The following is a 20,694-nucleotide window of genomic DNA, read 5'->3' on the forward strand; positions in this document are numbered from 1 at the left end:
GAAAAGTATGTAAATAATTTGTATTAATTCTTCTTTGAATGCTTGATAGAATTCCGTGTTGAAGACATGTGGGGCTGTACTTTTCTTTGTGATTGGTTATTAACATTATAAATTCAATTTCTTAATTTCTTATAGATCTATTCAGATTGTCTGTATCTCCTTGAGACAATTTTGGTAGTTTTTGAGATTCTAGGAATTTTTCCATTTCATCTAGGCTAGCTAATTTGTTGGTGAACGATTGTTCATAGTATTCCTTCATAATTCTCTTTATTTCTGTAAGTACAGTAGTAATGTGCCCTCTTCTGTTTCTTATTCTAGTAATATAAGACTTCTCTCTTTTTCCTTTCTCAATCTAGTTAAATAGTTGTCAATTTTCTTGATCTTTTCAAAGAGCCACCGTTTGGTTTCCTTCATTGTCTCTATTGTTTTCCTATTTTCAGTTTCATTAATCCCCACTCTAATCTTTATTATTTTCTTCTCCCTGCTTACTTTGCATTTAGATTTCTCTTCTTTTTCCAGTACCTTAAGGGGGAAAGTCAGGTTATTGATTTGGGATCTTTCTTCTTTCTTAATGTAGAAATTTATAACTAAAAGTTTCTCCCTTTTTACAACTATAAGTTTTTTTCTAAACATGGCTTTAGCTGTATCCCATAAGTTTTGGCAGGTCTGTCTTGAATTTCATTCATATCAAAGTATTTTCTGATTTACCTTTGGAATTTTTCTTTGACTTGTGGGTTATTGAGGAATGTGTCCACAAATCTGTAACTTCCCCAAATATTTCCTTTTTATTGATTACTAATTTCATTCCATTATGGCTGGAGAACATCCTTTGTATTATATCTTCCTGACAGATTGACCCTTTTGTCATTTTAAATGTTCCTTCTATCTCCAGCAACATTTTTTGTTTTAAAGTCTATCGTCTGATACTGGTAGAGCCACTCTAGCTTTCCTATAGTTGCTGTTTCAGTAATATACCTTCTTTCATCCTTTTACTTTCAATCTATTTGTATCTTTGAATCTGAAGTGTGTCCTCATAGAATACATAGAGTTGGACCATGTTTTTAAAATCCTGTCTGATTTTCTGTCCTGCCATGGCCCACTGGGTGGACTGGGGGAGAGTGTAAATTATAATGTGGAACATTGACCATGGGGTGCAGCAGTGGTCAGAGATGTATTCACCAGGTGCAATGAATGTCCCATGATGATGGAGGAGGTTGTTGTTATGGGACGAGTCGGGTAAGGGAGGTGGGGGGTATTTGGGGACCTCATATTTTTTTAATGTAAGATTAAAAAAATAAAGACAAAGAAATTTAAAAACCCTGTCTGACAGTCTCTGCCTTTGGATTGTTTAATCTACTCACATTTAATATTATTATTGATATAGTTGGATATCTGTCTACCATCTTACTTTTTGTTTTCCATATGTCTCATGTCTTTTTGTTCCTCTATTCTTCCTTTATTTATTCCTTGGTATATAGTGAATATTTTTTAATGCAGCATTTTAATTTCATTAATGGCTTTTTTCAAATATTTTTCAAATATTTCTTGATTTTGTTTTAGTGTTTGCTCTAGGGTATATTATGTGTATCTTAACGTTGAGACTCAGCTTCAAATCTATCCTAACTTAATCCCAGTAATATAGAGAAACACTATCCCTATATAGCACTTTCTCTTTTTACCCTTTATGTGATGTTGTCATACATATATTACATCTATTAATGTTACAAACCCATAGTACGTTTGTTGCCACACAGTATCCTGGTTCTTGGCCATGTTGCAAGAAAGAGCTTAAAGATGCACCACAGAGTAAGCAAGGAGGCTGAGAGTTTAATGCAAAGTGAAAGAAGTGAAAGTTCACACTTAAGACACAAATGCAGGTGTGCCTGAGAGAGAGATAGGCCTGCTGGTGGCTGAGTTTGGTCTTTACTAAGGTTGTGCTTTATGCAATTTTCCCTACCTTCCTCCATTATGTTAAGTAGGGATTTTGATCATTGGTGTTTCTGATTGGCTTCATACCAGGATTCCTATTGTCTTATAATGCAGTCCATTGGGGCTGCTGTCCATTGGCTTTAGGGGACCAATAGTGGAGTATTTTTGTCTGGGGACTGCTAAGGTGTCCCCAGCCAGGACTTTCCACTCCTGGTCACTGCAAGGGGGTTCCAAGAAGGACATTGTGCCCAGGTTCTTGGCAGGATTTCCAGCCATGGTGGTTTTGGCATTGTTCTGTATTCCACCTACCTTCCCTAGAGCCTGACTCTAGCCTGCCTCATACAATTACAATTATTACTTTACCACCTATTGTCATTTCCTTAGGCCCTTACAACTTTTATCTTACCCACCTCCTTTATGCTATTATTGGCAAATATATTGTACATATATTACATTTCTATATGTTATAGACTGAACAATACATTACTTACTGTTTTATACAATTGCCTTTTTAATCAGTTAAGAAAAGAAAGTAGAACACATTAATAGTGTCTATTACAGTTACTTAATTGCCATTATTAGTACCCTTTGTGTGGATTCAAATTACCATCTGTGGTCACTTCAGCTTGAAGAACTTCCTTTAGTATCTCCTGTAAAGCAGGTCTGCTAGCAATGAATTCTATCTGAGTTTCTTTATCTGGCAAAGTCATGATAGCTTTGTTGGATATAAGGTCCTTGGCTGATGGAATTTGTTTCCTCTGAACACTTTAATATGCTATCTCACTTCCTGCTAACCTCCATTGTTTCTGCTGGAAAATTAGCTGTTTATCTTATTAAGATTTTCTGGACAGTGATTAATTATTTTTCCTGTGCTATTTTCAAGATTTTCTCCTTGTCTTTGACTTTCAGCAATTTTACCATGATGTGCCCATTTGTGGGTCTCTTCGTGTTTATCTTATTCACAGTTCACTGAGTTTCCTGTTAATACAGGTTATTGGAATTTTTGGTAAATTTGGGATGTTTTAACCCATTATTTCTTCCAATATTTTTTCTTCTCCTTTCTTCTCTCTTTTTGATACTTCCATTTTGTGTATATTGGTGTGCTTAATGGTATCCCACGTTTCTCTGAGGCTCTGTTCATTTTTCTTCTTTTTTTTCCTCTCTGTTCTTTGGCTTACATAATATCTGTTCTTTGGCTTACATACTGACAGAGGAATGGATTAGTAAGTTTAAAGTTTTACTAATCCATTCCTCTGTCAGTTTAAACTTACTGTTGAACCTCTCTAGTGACTTTTTAATTTCAGTTACTGTATTTTTTAATTCCAGCATTTTAAAAAACAATAAAAATTCTGGTTCTTTTAAATTTTTTCTCTTTATTGATATCCTCTATTCAATATGACATTATCATAACTTTATTTCTTTCATCAAGCTATCTTTTAGTTCTGTGTACATACTTACAATGGTTATTTTGAAATCTTTTCCTTTTAATTCTGATATGGGGTCACTCTCACTGGAAATTTTTGTTATTTCTTTTGCCTGTTTTTTTGTTTTTTTTGTTTTGTTTTGTTTTGTTTTAGTTTGGTTTTTTGTTCTGTTGTATGGGTCAAACTTTCCTGTTATTTTTCCAGCTGCACAATTTTTTGTTGGGACCTGAACATTCAGATAATATATTTTAACAACTTTAGGTATTACTCCCCCCTTTGGTGCTTATTATTGTTACTTTCTTGGTTATTTGTTTAGCTAGTGTGATGGTTTGAAGCTGTATGCACCCAGAAGAGTATGTTCTTAAAGTTAATCCATTCCTTTGGGTGTGGACCTATTTTAAGTAGGAACTTTTGGTGATTGGAACTTAAGATGTGACCCATCTCATTCAAGGTGGGTCTTAATCTTCTTACTGGAGTACATTAAAAGAGAATGAAACTCATAAAGAGAGAGAGAAAGCCATGGAAGCAAGAAGCTGAATGCAGTGAAACCCCAAGAGAAGGGAGAGATCAGTAGATGCCACCATTTGCTTTGCCATGTGACAGGAGTCTAGGCAGCTGGTCTCCAGGAAGAAGGTTTCATCTAGATGACGATTTGACTTGGACATTTTCATGGCCTCAGAAGTTTAAGCTTGTAAGCTAAAAATTCCCCATTGTAAAAGCCAACCCATTTCTGGTATATTGCTTTCAGCAGCCTAGCTAACTAGAACAGCTACTAACTGGATTATTTTAATGAAATCTATCCCCATCACAACTGCAATGTTAAGTTGCTGTTTTTACTCTCAGGGTGGTGCATATATGCCCATGATGCCAGATATTCTCTAGGTTCTTGGCTATGTTACAAAAAAGAATTTTAAGTGCAAGCCATTTTATTTTAGGCCTGTGGTTTATTAAGACAATGAGAGGAGAGAACTGGGAGAAAATAACAGATTATGGGTCCCAGATATATTTGTGGGTTGGTCTGGGGGGAGAAAGGGAAAAGGGATAAAAGATAAAAAGGGCTGATTTAGAGAATACAAACCTCTATTACAGATTACAAGTCCCAAGGTCTACTTGCATGCTGGTCCAGGCAGGGAGAGAAAGTGCATAACAGGGATGATTTGGTTTCCATACTTGTGTTACCAGATTTTATTTAGGTTCTTGACTATACTGCAGAAATGAATTTCATGAACACATTGGGCAAGTTAGGCCAGTAATTTATTCAGGTAGGGAGGGAAGAAAAATGGGGGAAAATAATAGATCAGGGTCCCAGGTAGAGAGGAAGGGGCTGAAAAGTGATAAAGAGTGTTGATTAACAGGCTACAACTTCCCATTATAGTCTATATAAGCCCAGCTTTTACTTGTGTGGCCACATGGCAGAGGAACAATGGCAAGAACAGTGCACAGAGGGTAGGAACAGGTCCACAGGCAAGAGTGCACATGAGGGAGAGCTTAGACCTGGTGCTTGCCTTTTTGAACTGTTGATTATCCCACCCCTTTGCTAAATGTAGGGGAGGAGTTCCAGCTGTTTACTGTTGTGATTGCTTATTTCTCCCATCAATCTCCCAGGAGGGCCCAATCATAAAGTCCTTGGGAAATACCTGGGGCTTCTCCTGGCTTCCAGAGGAAGTCTTCTTCTCAGTGGCAGAATCTTATGGAGGGTCTTCCAGCAGCCATCTTGGGGTTGAATCCCTATCTTACTAGCCTGCCTCACTTACTTTTTAAATCTTTAATTATTCAACCCCTTTGCTAATGTTGCAGGAGGAATTCCAGTTGTTTGCTGTTTTAATTGGCTACCCCACCTGTCATTTGCCCAGGCAAGGGGGACCCAAGGACAAGGTTCCTTGATAATATTCGGGGCTTTACCTTGATCCCAGATGAAATCCCATCCTGATTGGGGGTGCTCGTGGGGTTCTTCTGGCAGCCATCTTGTGGGGTCACCACATGTTTCACAACCATGTTTTTCTGCCAGGTCTTGGATTCATCTCTTTATTCCCTAATCTAGCCTGCCTTACCCACAGTCACCTTTTACTTTTCCCCAACCACACCTAGCTGTTAAAAGTTACTGATTGCTGAGTGATTATTGTCTTGTTTACAACAACACACTGGAGCATAAATTTCTTTGGAATTCATCTAATGAAGTTGTGACTCCTTCCAGGAAATAGTTTCTGAGATCAGGTTCAATATTTGTCCAAACAAGGAGGTATTATTCCCGTGTTTCTCTCCTGCAAACTAGCTGGTCCACTGCCTAGGTTATATCGTTATTAGAATCACAAATCTTCTCCCCATTCCCTTCACTACAACCTCCATTGTTTTCGAGAATACGCTGAAGTTTAAACTTTTCTATGCTTTGTTGCAAATGGAGTCTGGTCCCTTGGTTAAAGATTAATAACTATATGTTTCATGGACTGCTTCCCCCAAAGCAAAACTTCTGAGCCAGATTTCCTGAACAAGGGAAAGGCCCGGTGGTAAATTTCTCTCTTAGTGTTATCCGAATCTAGCCTGAGGGCCTCTCAGCTTACTTTTGCTGGTGTGGAACTATACCTCTGAGCCAGGGTAAGGGCTATCAGGACCCTGGTATTCTCAGCATGCCACACCCAAGACAGAGCCTCTGTTCCATGAGGAGAGGTGGGCATAAGAAGGGAGCCCCCACCTCTCCATTGCACTCACCTAGTTAACTAGGCTTAGCAACAGGCAGCTAGGGTCAGGAGGAAACATGCTAAAGTCCTGCTTCTCTCTGGTAGAAAACCCAGCATTTAGGGGCTGGGAGAAGGAGCCCTGCATTCATGGCTGCGGCATTGTGGAATGGAGTCTCCATGCTGCAGACCTGGGAGTGGGGAGGTATGGAGCAGTCATGTTTCAAATATCATAGACTGTCACCTTTATTACTGAACTTCTTTTTTATTTTCTTGAATTGATACTTCTTTATTTTCCCATAGGATCATTTCCAGAGGCTTTAAATACTTGTTTTAAAAGTAATTTTCAGCAGGACCACTGGGGAACAGGTCAGCAGATCTCCTCAGTGCCATGCTGGGAGTTCGACCGGTCTGCTTATTCAATTTTAAATCATCTTTCATTTTCACAGTAGACATTTTATGATACACTGAATAATTGACACCTTGCAGCTGATGTAAGCAGATGAAGCCTTTAGGTGTATTGAAAAACAGAAAACTTACAGCTTTCATTAGCACATGGCAAATTCTGTTTTTTTTGGGAACATCAGATTCCTAAGGAACAGAGGGTATTCAACAAACAAAAATGTGTCTACTTTTGAACTCCTTAATTGTTTAAGGAGTTTAGCCAGCAGGTATTTTACTGAGGGGAAAAAAAATGTACTTCCTCTCTTAAAGAGAAAATTCACATTTCTGCTTTTAGGTTCTGTTCTTCTCCACTGTTGAGTCCTCCATGACCTTGCTCCATCCCTTTGCCCTCTCTTCCACAAATTCACTCCTTTCTTCATCCTCTAGAGTCTCCCCTGTGCTGGTCTCCTTACTTCTTAGGTCACTCTCCCTTCTCTATTACCCTCTGGACAGAGTCCCATCTTTGACCCTTCTCAATTGAACTTTGTAATAATATTTCTCTTGCTTTCACTATTTTCTCATTCTTGTTCACTTACCAATGACCAAGACAGTTTTTCTTTTTCTTAACCAAGCTGCCAGGCTTATGAAGCAAACTAGTAAGATGGGGAATCAATAGATGGATCTGGAACCTGGCAAGAATTCCACGTGGACATCAATAACCCCAAGACAGCAGCTGGAAGACTCTCATAAGAAATCCAATTCAGAACAAGATTCCTCCAGAAGCCAGGAGAAGTCCCGGATATTCTTCAGCAGCCTTATTATTGGGCCCTCCTGTGAGATTGAAAGGTGGGGTAATCAATCAAAACAGTGAACAGCTGGAACTCCTCCCCTGCGATGAGCAAAGGGGCAAAATAATCAATGGTTCAAAAGCAAGTGCAAAGGCCTAATCCCCCTCTTGCTCACTTGCCTTTGCCCTGTCCCCGTGCCTATCACGGTGCTGGTCCGTGTGCCTGTTTCTGCCCTCTGCACCCTGCTCTCTCCATTTTTGACCCTGTTATGGTCACCACACAAGTAAAACCTGGGCATTTTTAATCTATAACAGGGACTTGTAGTCTGTAAATCAGCCCACTTTATCAATCTTTAGCCCGTTCCTCTCTACTTGGGACCCATGATCTGTTATTTTCTCCCATTTCTCTTCTCACCATTCATTAATGATTTACTAACCTAACTAACCTGACATGCTCCTGAAATTCATTCCTGCAGCATGTCAAGAACTAAGACAAAATCTGGTTACACTTTTACTGTGGGTGCTGCCACCCACTCCCTCCCCCATTCTACCTTGAATCTAATCTTGCAGCTGTCAGGCTGCAGGGAAGAACAGCTTAGACTGCAGAGAACAAGGGAGAAAAAGACAACTTCTGACCCTAATTGCAGGCATACCTCAGAGATATTGGGGAGTCGGTTCCAGACCATCACAAAAAAGTGAATATCACAGTAAAGCAAATCACATGATGTTTTTGGTTTCCCTGTACACATAAAAGTTAAGTTTACACTATAATGTCCAAGTGTGCAACAGCCTTAGTTCTAAAGAGCAATGTATATATTTTAATTAAAATGTGACACGGAGACAAGAAGTGAACACATGCTGCTGGAAAATGGCACCGATAGACTTTCCCAACACAGGGTTGCCACAAACTTTGAATTTATAAGAAACACAATATTTGTGAAGTTCAGTAAAGCAAAGCACAGTAAAATGACATGTGGACGTATGCCTGTATGCCAAGTCTTGCCCTGACCTCCTCCTCCCCTCTCACCCCTGCCCTTAGGCTCTGTCTTAGCTTCCTGGCTGTGAAGACAAAGACCATAAAATGGATTGGCTTCAGAGGAGGAAGCTATTGGCTTAAGGTTCCAGAGACTAGAATCCTGGCTTCCTACCAGGTTGGTAGTTACTAGTTGGCACTCTCTGGGGTTCCCTGGATTTCCTGTCTCGTGGCGATGTTCTCTCTTTTTCCTTTTGGGTTCCACTGACTTCCAGTTGCTTGCTCCTTCCCATGGCTTTCTCTTCATAAAGCCTGCGTTAACAGGATTAAGACCCAACTTCATTCAGCTGGGCCACACCTTAACTAAAACTAACATCTTCAAAGGTCCTATCGACAACGGGGTCATGCCCACAGGAATGGATTAAGATCAAGAATAAGATATTTTTCTTTTGGGATGTGTAATTCAACCTACCACTGTCACCACTAAGCCAACACAAGATGACTGGGTTCATTTTCTGGCCTCATCTAACTGAATTTCTCCAGCAGTAACACTTGCCATTGCTAATCAGTTGTCTTTCTCAAGAGGCATGTCTATGAATTTCCAGAGAATTTTACTCTCCTATTGTTCCACACATTTACATACCTGACACTTTCATCTGGGTTATGTGTGGGCAAGTCTCATTCTGTTCATCCCTGAAATGTTGGCATTTTGTCTTTGGCATGATGTTTTTCCAAGTATTAGCTCTTCCTCAACAATTTGGGTCCTTAGTGCTAAACATCTGCACTTCTCCCCTGTCTTTGTCTCCAGTTCAGGCCTTTCTACACATTTGAGATTAATGGTCTGGCCTCTTATTGGACCTGCATACTTGACTATTCCACTGTCACCACTCAGCCAACATGCCCCAGAGTCAACTCATCTTCCTCCTGGAAAAGCTCTTCTTCCTACATTCTCTGTTGTTCAGTCCACTCTCCAACCAATCTCTCAAGTTAGAGACCCAGAACTTCCTGACCCCTCTTGTCTCCTGTACCCATCTAACTAAATGCCATGATCTTCCCATTCCATTTCCTAAATACAATCCATGTCCCTCTTTTTCTCTCCACCCCAGCTCCCCCAACGCTAGTTCAGTTCTCATTACTGCTGGGAGGATCACTGTACAGGTGACCATTTAACTCATGTTCTAGCTTCTGGAATTGGGCCAAAGTGTTCTCCCAAATGAGAAAATCTACCAGGTCACTATTGCTATGACCCCTACCTTACTGCTTGTAGTGTAAACCTCAAACTCCCTAATGGGGCAAACAAGACCTCCATGTTCTGGCTGCGCCCCCCTCTCTGACCTCATCTTCTGCCCTTTCCTGAGTGTGTAGGCAGGTGATTCCCCTCAGAATATACCTTGTTTCTTGTTTTCATGTTTTTGCACAAGTTGGGTTCCAGTCTAGAAATCTTACCATAACACTCCCCATTCAACACTCTGCTCAGGAATTATTTCCGAAGGAATCTGCCCTACACCCTTCAGCCTAGGATGGGAACTCCTCAGCTAGTTGCCCGTAATGTGCTTTGTGTACTTCTGCTCTTGTATCTAAGACAAGGCATTGCCATCTGTTTTTTGTGTCTGACCTCCCCATTAGAATGGAGAACAGTGATGTGTCTAATTTACTTCAGTGACTCAAGTGCCCAGAGTCTTACTGAAAGCTTCATCTCAGGAATTGTTGTTGAGTTTATTCACATGTGACCTTCTGTATCATAGCCCTGATTTTTCACTCTGAGCTTTAGAACATCACATCACCTCTATGAAATGAGTCTGTGGCTGTGGTGTTTCTGCTCCATGCAGCAGAGATCACCACTGGCAGCAGCCCAGAACATGGTCCTGGCCCCTCTGCACAGGCTCTGATCCACTGGCACCTATACGTTATCATTTCACAAAAACAGAATCCATTTCACTTTTTTTTTTAAGATTTATTTAATTATTTAATTCCCCCCACTCCCACCCCCCCGGTTGTCTGCTCTCTGTGACTATTTGCTGCATCTTGTTTCTTTGTCCGCTTCTGTTGTCGTCAGCAGCACCAGAAGTGTGGGCGGTGCCGTTCCTTTCTTTCCCTCTGGGCTGCTCTCCTTACGGGCGCACTCCTTGCATGTGGGGCTCCCCTACGTGGGGACACCCCTGCGTGGCAGGGCACTCCTTGCGTGCATCAGCACTGCGCATGGGCCAGCTCTACACGGGTCAAGGAGGCCCGGGCTTTGAACCGCGGACCTCCCATGTGGTAGATGGATGCCCTATCCATTGGGCCAAGTCCGTTTCCCCATTCACTTTTGAACTTTATTAGTAATTCTATCACTGAGGTAGTTGGGTCCCAGAAGAAAAGATGGCAGTTTCCTTACCTTAGAATGTATGATAACCTATCTTCCACAGTGTATCAGAGATAAGCTCATTTATCATTTTCCTACACATGATTCTTCTGCCCCTTTTATTTGAACATATAATTAGCACTAAACTCATTAAAAATATGTCCCAGAGACTTAAATCTTTTGGCTGTTCATATGCTGGGTAAGCCCCAAATCTCAGCAGAGTTGCAACACCTACTCTCCAGTTCATTGGTCCAACCCAGGACAACTAACAATAAGATAATGATGGGCAATGCCCATTCTAAAACACAGAGAGTATCTACAACTGCAAGCAGGACAATTCCATCCATCTGCCCCATGGGATCTAAGCCCCCTCTCATTCAGAAGCCAAGTGGGCATCACTATCCCAAAATCCTTAAGATAGAGGAATGAACAAACATAAGGGGGGGATGCAACTATGGACTAAAGTAGACTTATTACTATTCTAGTAATGGAAGAACTTGTAACATTGATATAAAGACAGTGGGCACCAGAGGATCTAAGGGGATGGAGAGGGGCAATTTTGGGGCATTGGAGTTGTTCTGCATGATATTGCAATGATGGATAAAAGCCATTATACATTTTGTCAAAACCTATAAAATTGTGCAGTGCAAAATGTAAAACAGGGTGTAAACTATAGACCATGGTTAACAGCAATGCTTTAATATGTGTTCATCAATTGTAACCAATGTACCACACTAATGAAAAATGTTGTTAATGGGGGGCCATATAGAAGGGGGAGGGAGTGGGCAATATGCGAATCCCCTATATTTTCCATGTAAAATTCATGTAATCTAAAGTTCCTTTAAAAATAAGGGGGGAAAAAATGACAGTTTCAAATTGGATCATTCAAGAAAGTTTTAAAAAAGATAACTTACACAGAGCTGGGCAGGTGATAGGGGAACAGAAAGGGATTCCAGTGAAACCTTGGGAGCTAGTGAAAAGACCATTCTCAGCCCTGAAGGCACAAGGAAGGCAGCTAGTACCAAAATGTGTGGAGCAGGCTGCCTGCTGTGAACTGTAGTGAATGCACCAGGCCCTGCAGACTCCCTAAGAGGGGAGACACTCCTTTCCTAGGAAATCCAGCAGAAGCTGGTGGACAAGAGAATGTGGGGAGCAGACCATGCAGATGAGCCTCCTGGGGTCTAAGCAGGATGGAGAAGAGTGGTGCACACACCAGGAAGAGCCAATAGCTGATAGCCAGTCCAACAAATATAAATTAATATTCATTTTCACAATTAGGAAAAATCACCATTGCCCTAGCAAGATTGCCACCCTGGATTAGGGCTTCAAAATCTTGTTTCCTTTTTTGAAATCCAGAACCGTTGAATCTTTCCTATTGACTCCCACACAGCACATCCTCTAAGTCCACTGTTAGTTCTATGAGGCTGACAATTTTGTTCTTGGCTATCATTTTATTCGAATTCTCATTCATCTTCCATTTCTCTCAAAACAGAAACATGGGTAAAAGAATTTATCTCATACTTGAAAACAAAATTCTTTCCATGGTGATTTTCATCACTGAATCCTTCCCATTTATGAAATAAGGTGCTTAATGACTTTTTCCATCCAAGGCGTAATAACTAAGATAAAACAAAAAAACAAAATAGACATGAAAGAAAGAACCTTTAAAAAGGCTTCAATGCTTGTAAACATAGATGAGCTCATTTATTCCTTACCTTCATAAACGAGTGAGTTTCCTTTCTTTAGCCCAGTCTTGGATATCTGCTTCTCCAAATATGAGGTAGAAGATCAATCCTAATATGTTAATTGCAAATAACAACAAGAAGACATTCCTCCACCCAAACTCAGGGTCCTAGGGACACAAAACCTCATGTAAATATCATCCCTTTCATCCGTTTTTCCTGTGAAGCACAGTATTAATAGTTCAGGAGATAATATCCACTATTAGATTTCCAAGTAACTATTCATTTCCTGAAAGTTTGGTAATCAAATGGAAAGAACTTCAAAATGCATTCAGATTATTCTTAATAAAAGGGATTCGGAAGCCTTTTTGATTAACTTACAGAATTGCATTTGTCACTATTTATCAAAGTACAAACAGGTTTCCTTTTGCACAAATCTTGTTTACGTGAGCTCTTCTAAGAATGTTTTCAAAATTACTCTTGCATTTTAAATGCCAGTGAAAAGATTATGGGTTTTGGAATTAGGTAGGTCTTGGTTGGGAGAATTTTGATTATCTTCTTGGTGATAGGACTTGGTGATTCTGCTTTTGAGTTAATCATCAAGAAATGAGAATATTTCAATTTCACAGTTGGTTTGAGAATGAATAATTAAATGAGATGACTACATATGAAATATTTAACTTTAAAGTGTTTGTTTTCATTATCTGTTTTCTTTTGCATGGTTATGCAAATGAAGTTCTCAAAGTAAAGCAGGAGACATGGCAGGTTGCAGCTACACATGCGTAAAATCATCCTAAGACACTATGTGGCTCTGAGGTTTCAATTTCAAAGACTGCATAGTCCTAGTAGATCACTAGCTTTTCATTGTTTGGTTCCAGAATGAGCCAAGTTTGAGGTCATCAAAAAAATTGTCCCATATTTTTATTTATCAGATTGATCTTCCTGAAAAAGTCACCCACAATTCAATTTTATTTTACAGTCTTTGAATACATTCTTTATACCATTGCCTTTATAAATAATTTTTTCAGAACATTTTAAAGAGTGCTTCTTGACAAGAAAACTCTACCTGATTGAGAAGATACCCACTGACAATGGGTGCCAGGACTGCCGCTATTTGTGCAAATCCCCTTGAGATTCCAAAGAGAAAACTGGAATATCTGTAGAGAGGAAAGTTCCAGGGTAGATCCAGAGATGCTCAACAGTTCCTTGAGCCCAGCTCCATGTATGAATCCATCTTTTAATCATGTCAAAAAAGGGAGTATGTGAGTGACAATTTTGGCATAGTTTGTTGCATAAGTGGGTAGAGATCCACGTCATGAACACAAAGTGTTGGATTCCCATCCTAGGGAGGCCCATTATATTCTCAAACAGAAGGATGGGAGTCACTTGAGAGCATCAGTGGTGCCTAATAGGGGAGGACAGACCAGTGTGTCAAGCTCTCAGTGAAGGTGCAAGTAACTATGAATTTTGTCCTTCAAGGAGTGATGACTGGTGGTCACTGGGGGCCCAAAGGGGAAAGGGAGGGAGGAATAAAATAGATAGAACTGGGGCATTTAAAGGATGATGGAAGTGTTCTGCATGATTTTGCAACAATGGATACAGGCTATGTTAAATTTTATCAGATTTTATATAAGTATACAGTTCAAAATGTAAACCATAATGTGAACCATTGATGATGGTTAGTAGCTATGTTTCAGTATTTGTGCATCAATTGTAACAAATGTACCATCCACGCATAAAATGTTATTGATGGGGAAAAGGACACGGGGGGAGGATGTTGCATATATGGGAATTCCCCTGCATTCTGTATGTGACTCTACTGTGACCTAAAACTTCTTTGAAAAAAATGTGAAAAAAAAGTAAGACACTGGGGGAATAAATGGAAGAAAATATCACTATACATATAGCACAATAGTCTTACAGTGATGAAAGGCAAAATGTAAAAAAAAAAGTTTTTTCTTTAAATAACTTTTCATTATTTCTAATAACCCAATTTTTAAAAAATATTATTTTATTTTTACTTTTTATTAATTTTTTCTGTATTTTACTTTTTACGTATAAAACTATCATTATTATTTCATTTTCTTATTAATTGTATGTGGCTGTTTTGTTGGCTTCATTTTTGAAGAGGTTTTAGATCACAGAAGGTTTACAACTGTGGCAGGGGAGGATCATTGCTGTGGGGTGTCAGTGAAGGAGGATACATGGGAGGAAGTTCAGCTGGGTATACATATTAGACATATAAATGTGTACAAATGTTCATGGGGCATTGTCACAGTGGGTGGAGATTTACTCAATAACCAAAAGGATATCAAATTCCTATCTGGGGGAGCTCTGTCCCAAGTACAGGGACAATGGCTTGTGAAGGATGATGGTCCACTGAAGGACCCTTGATACTTATGAATATTCTTATTAGCCTTTGCTCTTGAAATTGAAACTTAGCCTAGTGATGTAGGGTGCCTAAGAGTTACCTACTGGAGCCTCCTTTTTGCTCAAATGTGGCCTTTCTCTAAGCTGAAACCAACATATAAAAGCAATAACTTCCCCCCAGCATGGGACATGACTCCCAGGGATGAGCCTCTCTGGCACTGAGGGATTGCTACCAAGTACCAACGAGCAATGCATCTGGAAGGAAAAAAAAAAAAAAGACCTTGGCCAAAAGGGGAAAAAGCTAAAGACAAGTGATTTTGTATGGTTAAGAGACTTCAAAGTGAGTCTGGAGGCCATCCCAGAGGTAGTACTTATGCACACCTGAACAGGATCTCATTGACGCTAAAGTAGATACTGCCCCAAATAGCAAAATTCCTTAGGAATATCAAGGCATCCAGACACTGTAGTCAGGGCAGACTACAGAAATTTGGCCCCTTTGCAGTGGGAACTAATTTGATATTTATGCTCCCTAGTGTGACAGAGTTAGACTCAGCAGCGGTTTCCCTATGCATGACTCTTCTGTCCTTCTACTTGAACCTATAATTAGTACTAGAGTTGGTAGGTATGCATCCAAGAGACTTAAATCTCTGGGCTGTTCATGTGGCAACTGAGTCCTGAATCTCAACTGAGTTGCAACACCTACTCTCCAGTTCAATGGACTCACCCTGGACAACTAACAGGGAGGAGATGATGGACAAACAACGTACCAAGGAACCAAGAATGCCTACAACTGCAAGCAAGAGAGTCCCATCCATTGGCTATATGTGATCAAAGCCTCCCTCAGTCAATGGTGCAGTGGACATCACCATTCCAGAGTCCTCAGGATTGGGAAATGAAATATGGACTAAAAAAACTTACTAGTATTTAACTACGGACTTACTGTGAATTCCAGCAATGGAGGAAATACTGTGGAGGCAGTGACCCATGAATGTTCTGGGGTTAGGGAGAGGGAAAAATAGGTGTAATAGGGGGGCATTTTTGGGACTTGGGAATCATTCTGAATGACATTACAACAACATATACAGGCCACTATATATCCAGCAATAACCTACAGAGTCGAATAGGAGAGAGTGTAAACTACAGTGTAAACTATAATCCATGCTTAGTGACAATGCTCCAAAATGTGTTTATCAATTGCAATGAATGTACCACACTAATGAAGGATGTTGGTAATGTAGGTAAATGTCAGCAATGTGGGGAGTGGGGCATATGGGAATCCCCTATATAATCGAAGTATCTTTTAAAAAATAAAAAAAAGGGAAAGGAAAAAACAGTAAAACAAAACAAAACAAAAAAAGCACTTGTGTGGGGGAACAGATGTAGCTCAGTGGTTAAGTGCCTGCCTCCTGTGTACGAGGTCCCGGGTTCAATCCCCGGTAGCTCCTAAAAAAAAAAAAAAAAAAAAGACTTGCATTGTTTATGTTCAATTAGACACACCAAGATAAATCAATACCTTTCTCCCCAACTATGTGATATCTTCAAAAATGGCTACATGCCTATCTGGGTTCTTACCCATGAGTTATTATTTTCCAAAGTTTGGGATACCCAGAAAGCTGAAGGCCAAATGCTTTTCAGAAAATGTGAAGGTAAGAATGGAAATTAGCATCCTACCTTGGAGCAATATCTAGGGCATTAATGTAGACCCCAGACTGAGTCAGTGGGGCTAGCCCACAAGAAGCCGTCAGAAGGGCCACTGTTGCCATGTAGCTTGACTTGAGGTAAGGCAGGGCCACAAGGAGCACTGAGGAGGGGAGATTTCCTAAGGAGTGAGGAACCAACACATTAAAGAGTGAGATACATTCCTTGGCTGCAGTATGTCTTACTAACTAACTGACTTCATGCACTCCTCTTACCTAGAAGTGTGGTGATTTTCCTTACTGTACCGAGCCTAACACCCTTGATCAGAAGGAGATCAGCCACTTGGCCTCCCAGGAGACCAAAGACCCAGGAGGCAATGAAGGGAATGGCAGAGAGGATCCCATTCTGAAGGGGAAAACTGAGTAAACCACAGCTCTGACCTACACACTACTAACAACTGACATCCTGAAATCAGACTTTCTTAGGGAAATCAATAACCCCTTCATATGCCAAGAAAAGCTATTGACATATGTCTAAAATACGAGATTATTTTTGATAATAAAAGAGGCAGTTCTCGCATTGGAATGATTCAAGAAGGCAAATTGATGAGTCATGCAGATAGGAGAATGGAGTAGAGTGAAATGTACTCACATCTCTGGTGCTGACAATGTACAAGGAGTTGATGTAAGTCGGTATGTACACAATTAATACGGTAATTAACCACTGAAAACTGAAACAGCACAGAAACAACGACCACAGGGGTAGTGACTTGAGCATCGCTTTGATGGGAAGAGACTGCTTAGAAGGCCTGGCCTGAAAACAAGTTGCTGGTTGAGTAAGATCTGGGACATGCACACACACTTGAAGTCACCTTAAGAAATTCAGATGCTGAAGCAAGGTGGCTGGAGAAAACCGAAGGCTTATAAGTACCTGTTGGGCCAAGGAGGATACGATGTATTCCTTTTCTGAGATGCTTATCCATGGGTGAGAAACAGGGTCATCATAAACCAGAACAAACCAGAGAAAAGAGCACACACAGCCAATGCCTCCTGCAATCAGAGGGGGAAACTGGTACTGGGCTGATTTCTGCCTTCTGTAGGAATTTCTTTTGCATTGGCACATTGTCTGGTTAGAGGTCCTAGGAAAAGCCCTTGCTCATGGTATCCCCTTTCCATCTTTCCAAAAAAAAAAGGAAATCACATGAACATCCCAGTTTTTTAGCACCCATTCTTTCACATATCTTGGGTATATCACAGACCCTAGAGGTGGCACAACAACACTTGGCACCTCAGTCTTTTTCATGTTAGGCATTCGAGTAGGTGTGGAGAGGTATCTCGTGGTTTTTATTTGCATTGCCCTTATGACTAAGGATGCTGAGCATCTTTTCATGTGCTTATTTGACCTCCATCAATCTTCTTTGGTGATGTGTCTGTTTAAATACTTTGCACAGTTTTTAATTGGGTTGTTTGTTTTCTTACTATTGAATTTTGAGAATTATTTATATGTTTTGGATAAAAGTCTTTATCATATATATGTTTTGAAAATATTTTTCCCTCTCTTGGCTTGCCTCTTTATAATCTTGACAATGCCTTTTGAAAAGCAGAACGTTTTAACTTTGATAAAATCCAATTTATCAATTCATTAGTTTATGAATTATGCTTTTGGTGACATAAAAAATTTTTGCCTAACTCAAGAACAAAGATTCTCTTCCTTTAAGATGTATAATAGTTTTAGGTTTTACATTTAGGTCTAGGATTCATTTTGAGTTTGTTTTTGTACATAGTATGAGATATAGATCAAAGTTCTTTTTTTTTTTTTTGCATGTGAATATACGATTTTTTAGTATCATTTGTTAGAAAGACACCATTGAATTGCCTTTGCACCTTTATAAAAATCAGTTTTCCTTCAATACATGAGTCTACCTATATTAGTCCCATTAGTATATTTGTCTGTTTCTATGCCAATATCACATTGTCTTGATGACTATAACTACAAAATATGTCTTCACATCAGGTAGTGCTAGTCCTTCAACCTTGTAATTCATTTTCAGAGTTGTCTGGCAATTCTAGATGCTTTAAATTATCAGATAAATTTTAGAATATGGTTGTCAATCTCTACAAAAAGCCTGCTGGTAAACCACCTTAACAGAATGAAGGGGGGGAAAAAACCATATGATCATACAACTGTTGCACAAAAGGTATTTAACAAAATGCAGCACATTTTGATTATGATTTGGAACATGATTTAAACCTTAGTTCAGTTATCACAGCTTTGCTAATCTGCCTTGGATGACCCCATGCATTTACAATTCAGGAGTGATCCCAAGGCCTGGGCAGGTAAATCTCTCCTCTCCTAGATTCTCCCACAAATGCTTCTGCTTTCAGGGATATACAATCCCATTTTTCTCTGGCCAAAAACATTGATTCCTATTGGAGTTTTATCAATCTACATCACAGCACAGCTCTGTGACTGGGGCCCTCCCTCAGGGCAAAGCCATGAGGGAAAAGAGGAAAAAATAGGCAGGAAAATCAACACTTTGTGTGTTGCCTTTCCAAATTTTGATTTCCCATCCGCAATCTGCCTCCTTTAGCTTTTGTTGCCGAGTTCTCAAACGTTCTTTGTAGATTGTAAAAGCTACTGAAACGCAAGTGGCAGAGGGAGCAGTTATTTCTTGATTTCCAATATTTAAATGGAAGGGTATGGGGCAAATAATGAGGTTGGCAAAATTCATCTTCACCTTTCCTTTTCTTTGGTTTCCTCAGTGTCTTCTCACACACGGATACCCGGTGCCTTTGGGAAACCTGAGCCCTGTGCAGGACCTGGTTGCTCACTTTGTGCATGATAATGCATGACCATGGATTGACAGCTCAGAAGCACAGGCAGTAGGATTTCGGAATTCTTTGATGGTGTGGATCAATTGTCCCATATTATATTAAGATATTTTCCTTTTCTACAATTACTCTAGGATTTTCCTTTCTTGACTGATTTCCTCCAGAAAATTACATACAGAAGAATCTCCCTGAAAGTGAAAGCCTGGGAACTGGGTGGCAGTAGCTTACCAAAGATGTAGAAGACGAAAGGCCACCCATAGGTTTGACTGATGAAGCCACCCAGGAAGATGGTGATGAAGGTGGCTAGTGTCATTCCTGCAAGAGAAGGAGAGCAAGCGTGGAGCTCTGGGGACTGGCCCAGCAGGTCCATCCAGAACCAAGGACGGCATACTATGCAGCAGTAACACCAAACCTTAAAGAGGTGAGCATATGAGGATACATGAACCTCAGATTCATGATTCAGTTCATATATTCTCCTGAAAGCCAATTTTTCTGGCAGTTTCCTAGTAAGATTGCAGAAGACAGTTATACTTCCTTTTCACATTGTTTTAATTTTAATGACATGAGTAGCATATGCTTTTTGTAAACATACATTACACAAGGAGCCAAACTTCCTCTCACATGGCCCCTCAATCCGTTTCCATTCTTCTCTTTAAAGTTAACCATTAGTAATGATTTATTACATTATATATATTAGCATATCCTTTCCTCTTTGCACATACACATTATAACACAATTTATATATATGTATATATATACATATGAACTCATCTTTCTGCAAATGCATTTATGTAATATGTAGATAAAAAGCTAGATATATTTATTTATCTATAAATGTGCTAATAACACTTTTAATTTCGATAAATTTACAGAACACTCTCCTATATAGGAGGATAGATGGGAGGACACCTTATCTTTTTACAACTTTTTCAAACATTTCTGGGCTTTTGCGGCTTTTATTTTCTAGATGAACATTAATATTAATTTTTCAAATTCTATATATGTGAAGGTAAGTTATTATTTTTAAATAAGCAGGATCATAATGTACCTATTATTTTATGAAAATCGTATTTCATTTAACAATTGCTCTTATACATCTTTCCATGTCACTATGTAGAGTCTACCTAGTTATTTCTGAACAAACATCATTTACTTTTGTACATTAAAGTACCAGAAGTGGGCTTGCTCGATCAAAGGCTATGGGCATTTTAATTTTGATAGATACTGCCAAAGTATCCTGCTAAAAGATGGTACCAAATTGTCAACAAATATTATTTTTTCCTCATTTCCTTGACAACATTGAATATCTCAAAGTTTTTAAAAATAGTTTTTCAATATGAATAAAAAACAGTATCTCACTTAAATTTTCTTTTTCTGATCTGTTAAAGTTGAAACTTTTTTCTTATGTTTAACAATCATTTTTATTTCTTCTGTGAACTCTTTATTCACAAGCCTTTTTCCTTTGTTTCTTTCACTTATTTAATCTTGCCTTGTTGAAGTACAGGATCTTTATGCATCATGAATAATAATTTTCTGTCTGGCACACTGGCTGCATATCGACTCCCCTTCGTTGCTGTTGTTTACATTATGTTTTGTAATCCAGCAGTTTGTAAGTATTAATGGGGTCAGTTCTCTGAGCCTCTTCTGTAATGACCTCTAG

The 20,694-nt window shown here is 39.4% G+C and overlaps 1 protein-coding gene across 5 annotated transcripts in view; it reads right to left on the reverse strand.

Annotated features, from left to right (window-relative positions):
- Nucleotides 1–11,191: 11,191 nt before the first annotated feature.
- SLC17A3 (solute carrier family 17 member 3) overlaps nt 11,192–20,694 on the reverse strand; it is a 30,954-nt gene continuing 21,451 nt past the window's right edge. For 3 of the 5 annotated variants that reach the window (XM_058285348.2, XM_058285344.2, XM_071211003.1), the window contains 8 exons: nt 19,263–19,349; nt 17,134–17,252; nt 16,855–17,016; nt 16,479–16,608; nt 16,237–16,384; nt 13,262–13,352; nt 12,229–12,365; nt 11,192–12,132 (listed from right to left, as the gene is read on the reverse strand). In XM_058285348.2, the coding sequence (XP_058141331.1) occupies nt 12,231–12,365; nt 13,262–13,352; nt 16,237–16,384; nt 16,479–16,608; nt 16,855–17,016; nt 17,134–17,252; nt 19,263–19,349 (872 nt within the window). In that variant the 3' untranslated portion in view covers nt 11,192–12,132; nt 12,229–12,230. Of the gene's footprint in view, nt 12,133–12,228; nt 12,366–13,261; nt 13,430–16,236; nt 16,385–16,478; nt 16,609–16,854; nt 17,017–17,133; nt 17,253–19,262; nt 19,350–20,694 lie in introns of those variants that run through there. The other 2 variants (XM_058285346.2, XM_058285345.1) reach the window with 2 other exon arrangements.

Source organism: Dasypus novemcinctus, chromosome 22 (assembly GCF_030445035.2).
Source record: "Dasypus novemcinctus isolate mDasNov1 chromosome 22, mDasNov1.1.hap2, whole genome shotgun sequence".
NCBI classification, from domain to species: Eukaryota; Metazoa; Chordata; class Mammalia; order Cingulata; family Dasypodidae; genus Dasypus; species Dasypus novemcinctus.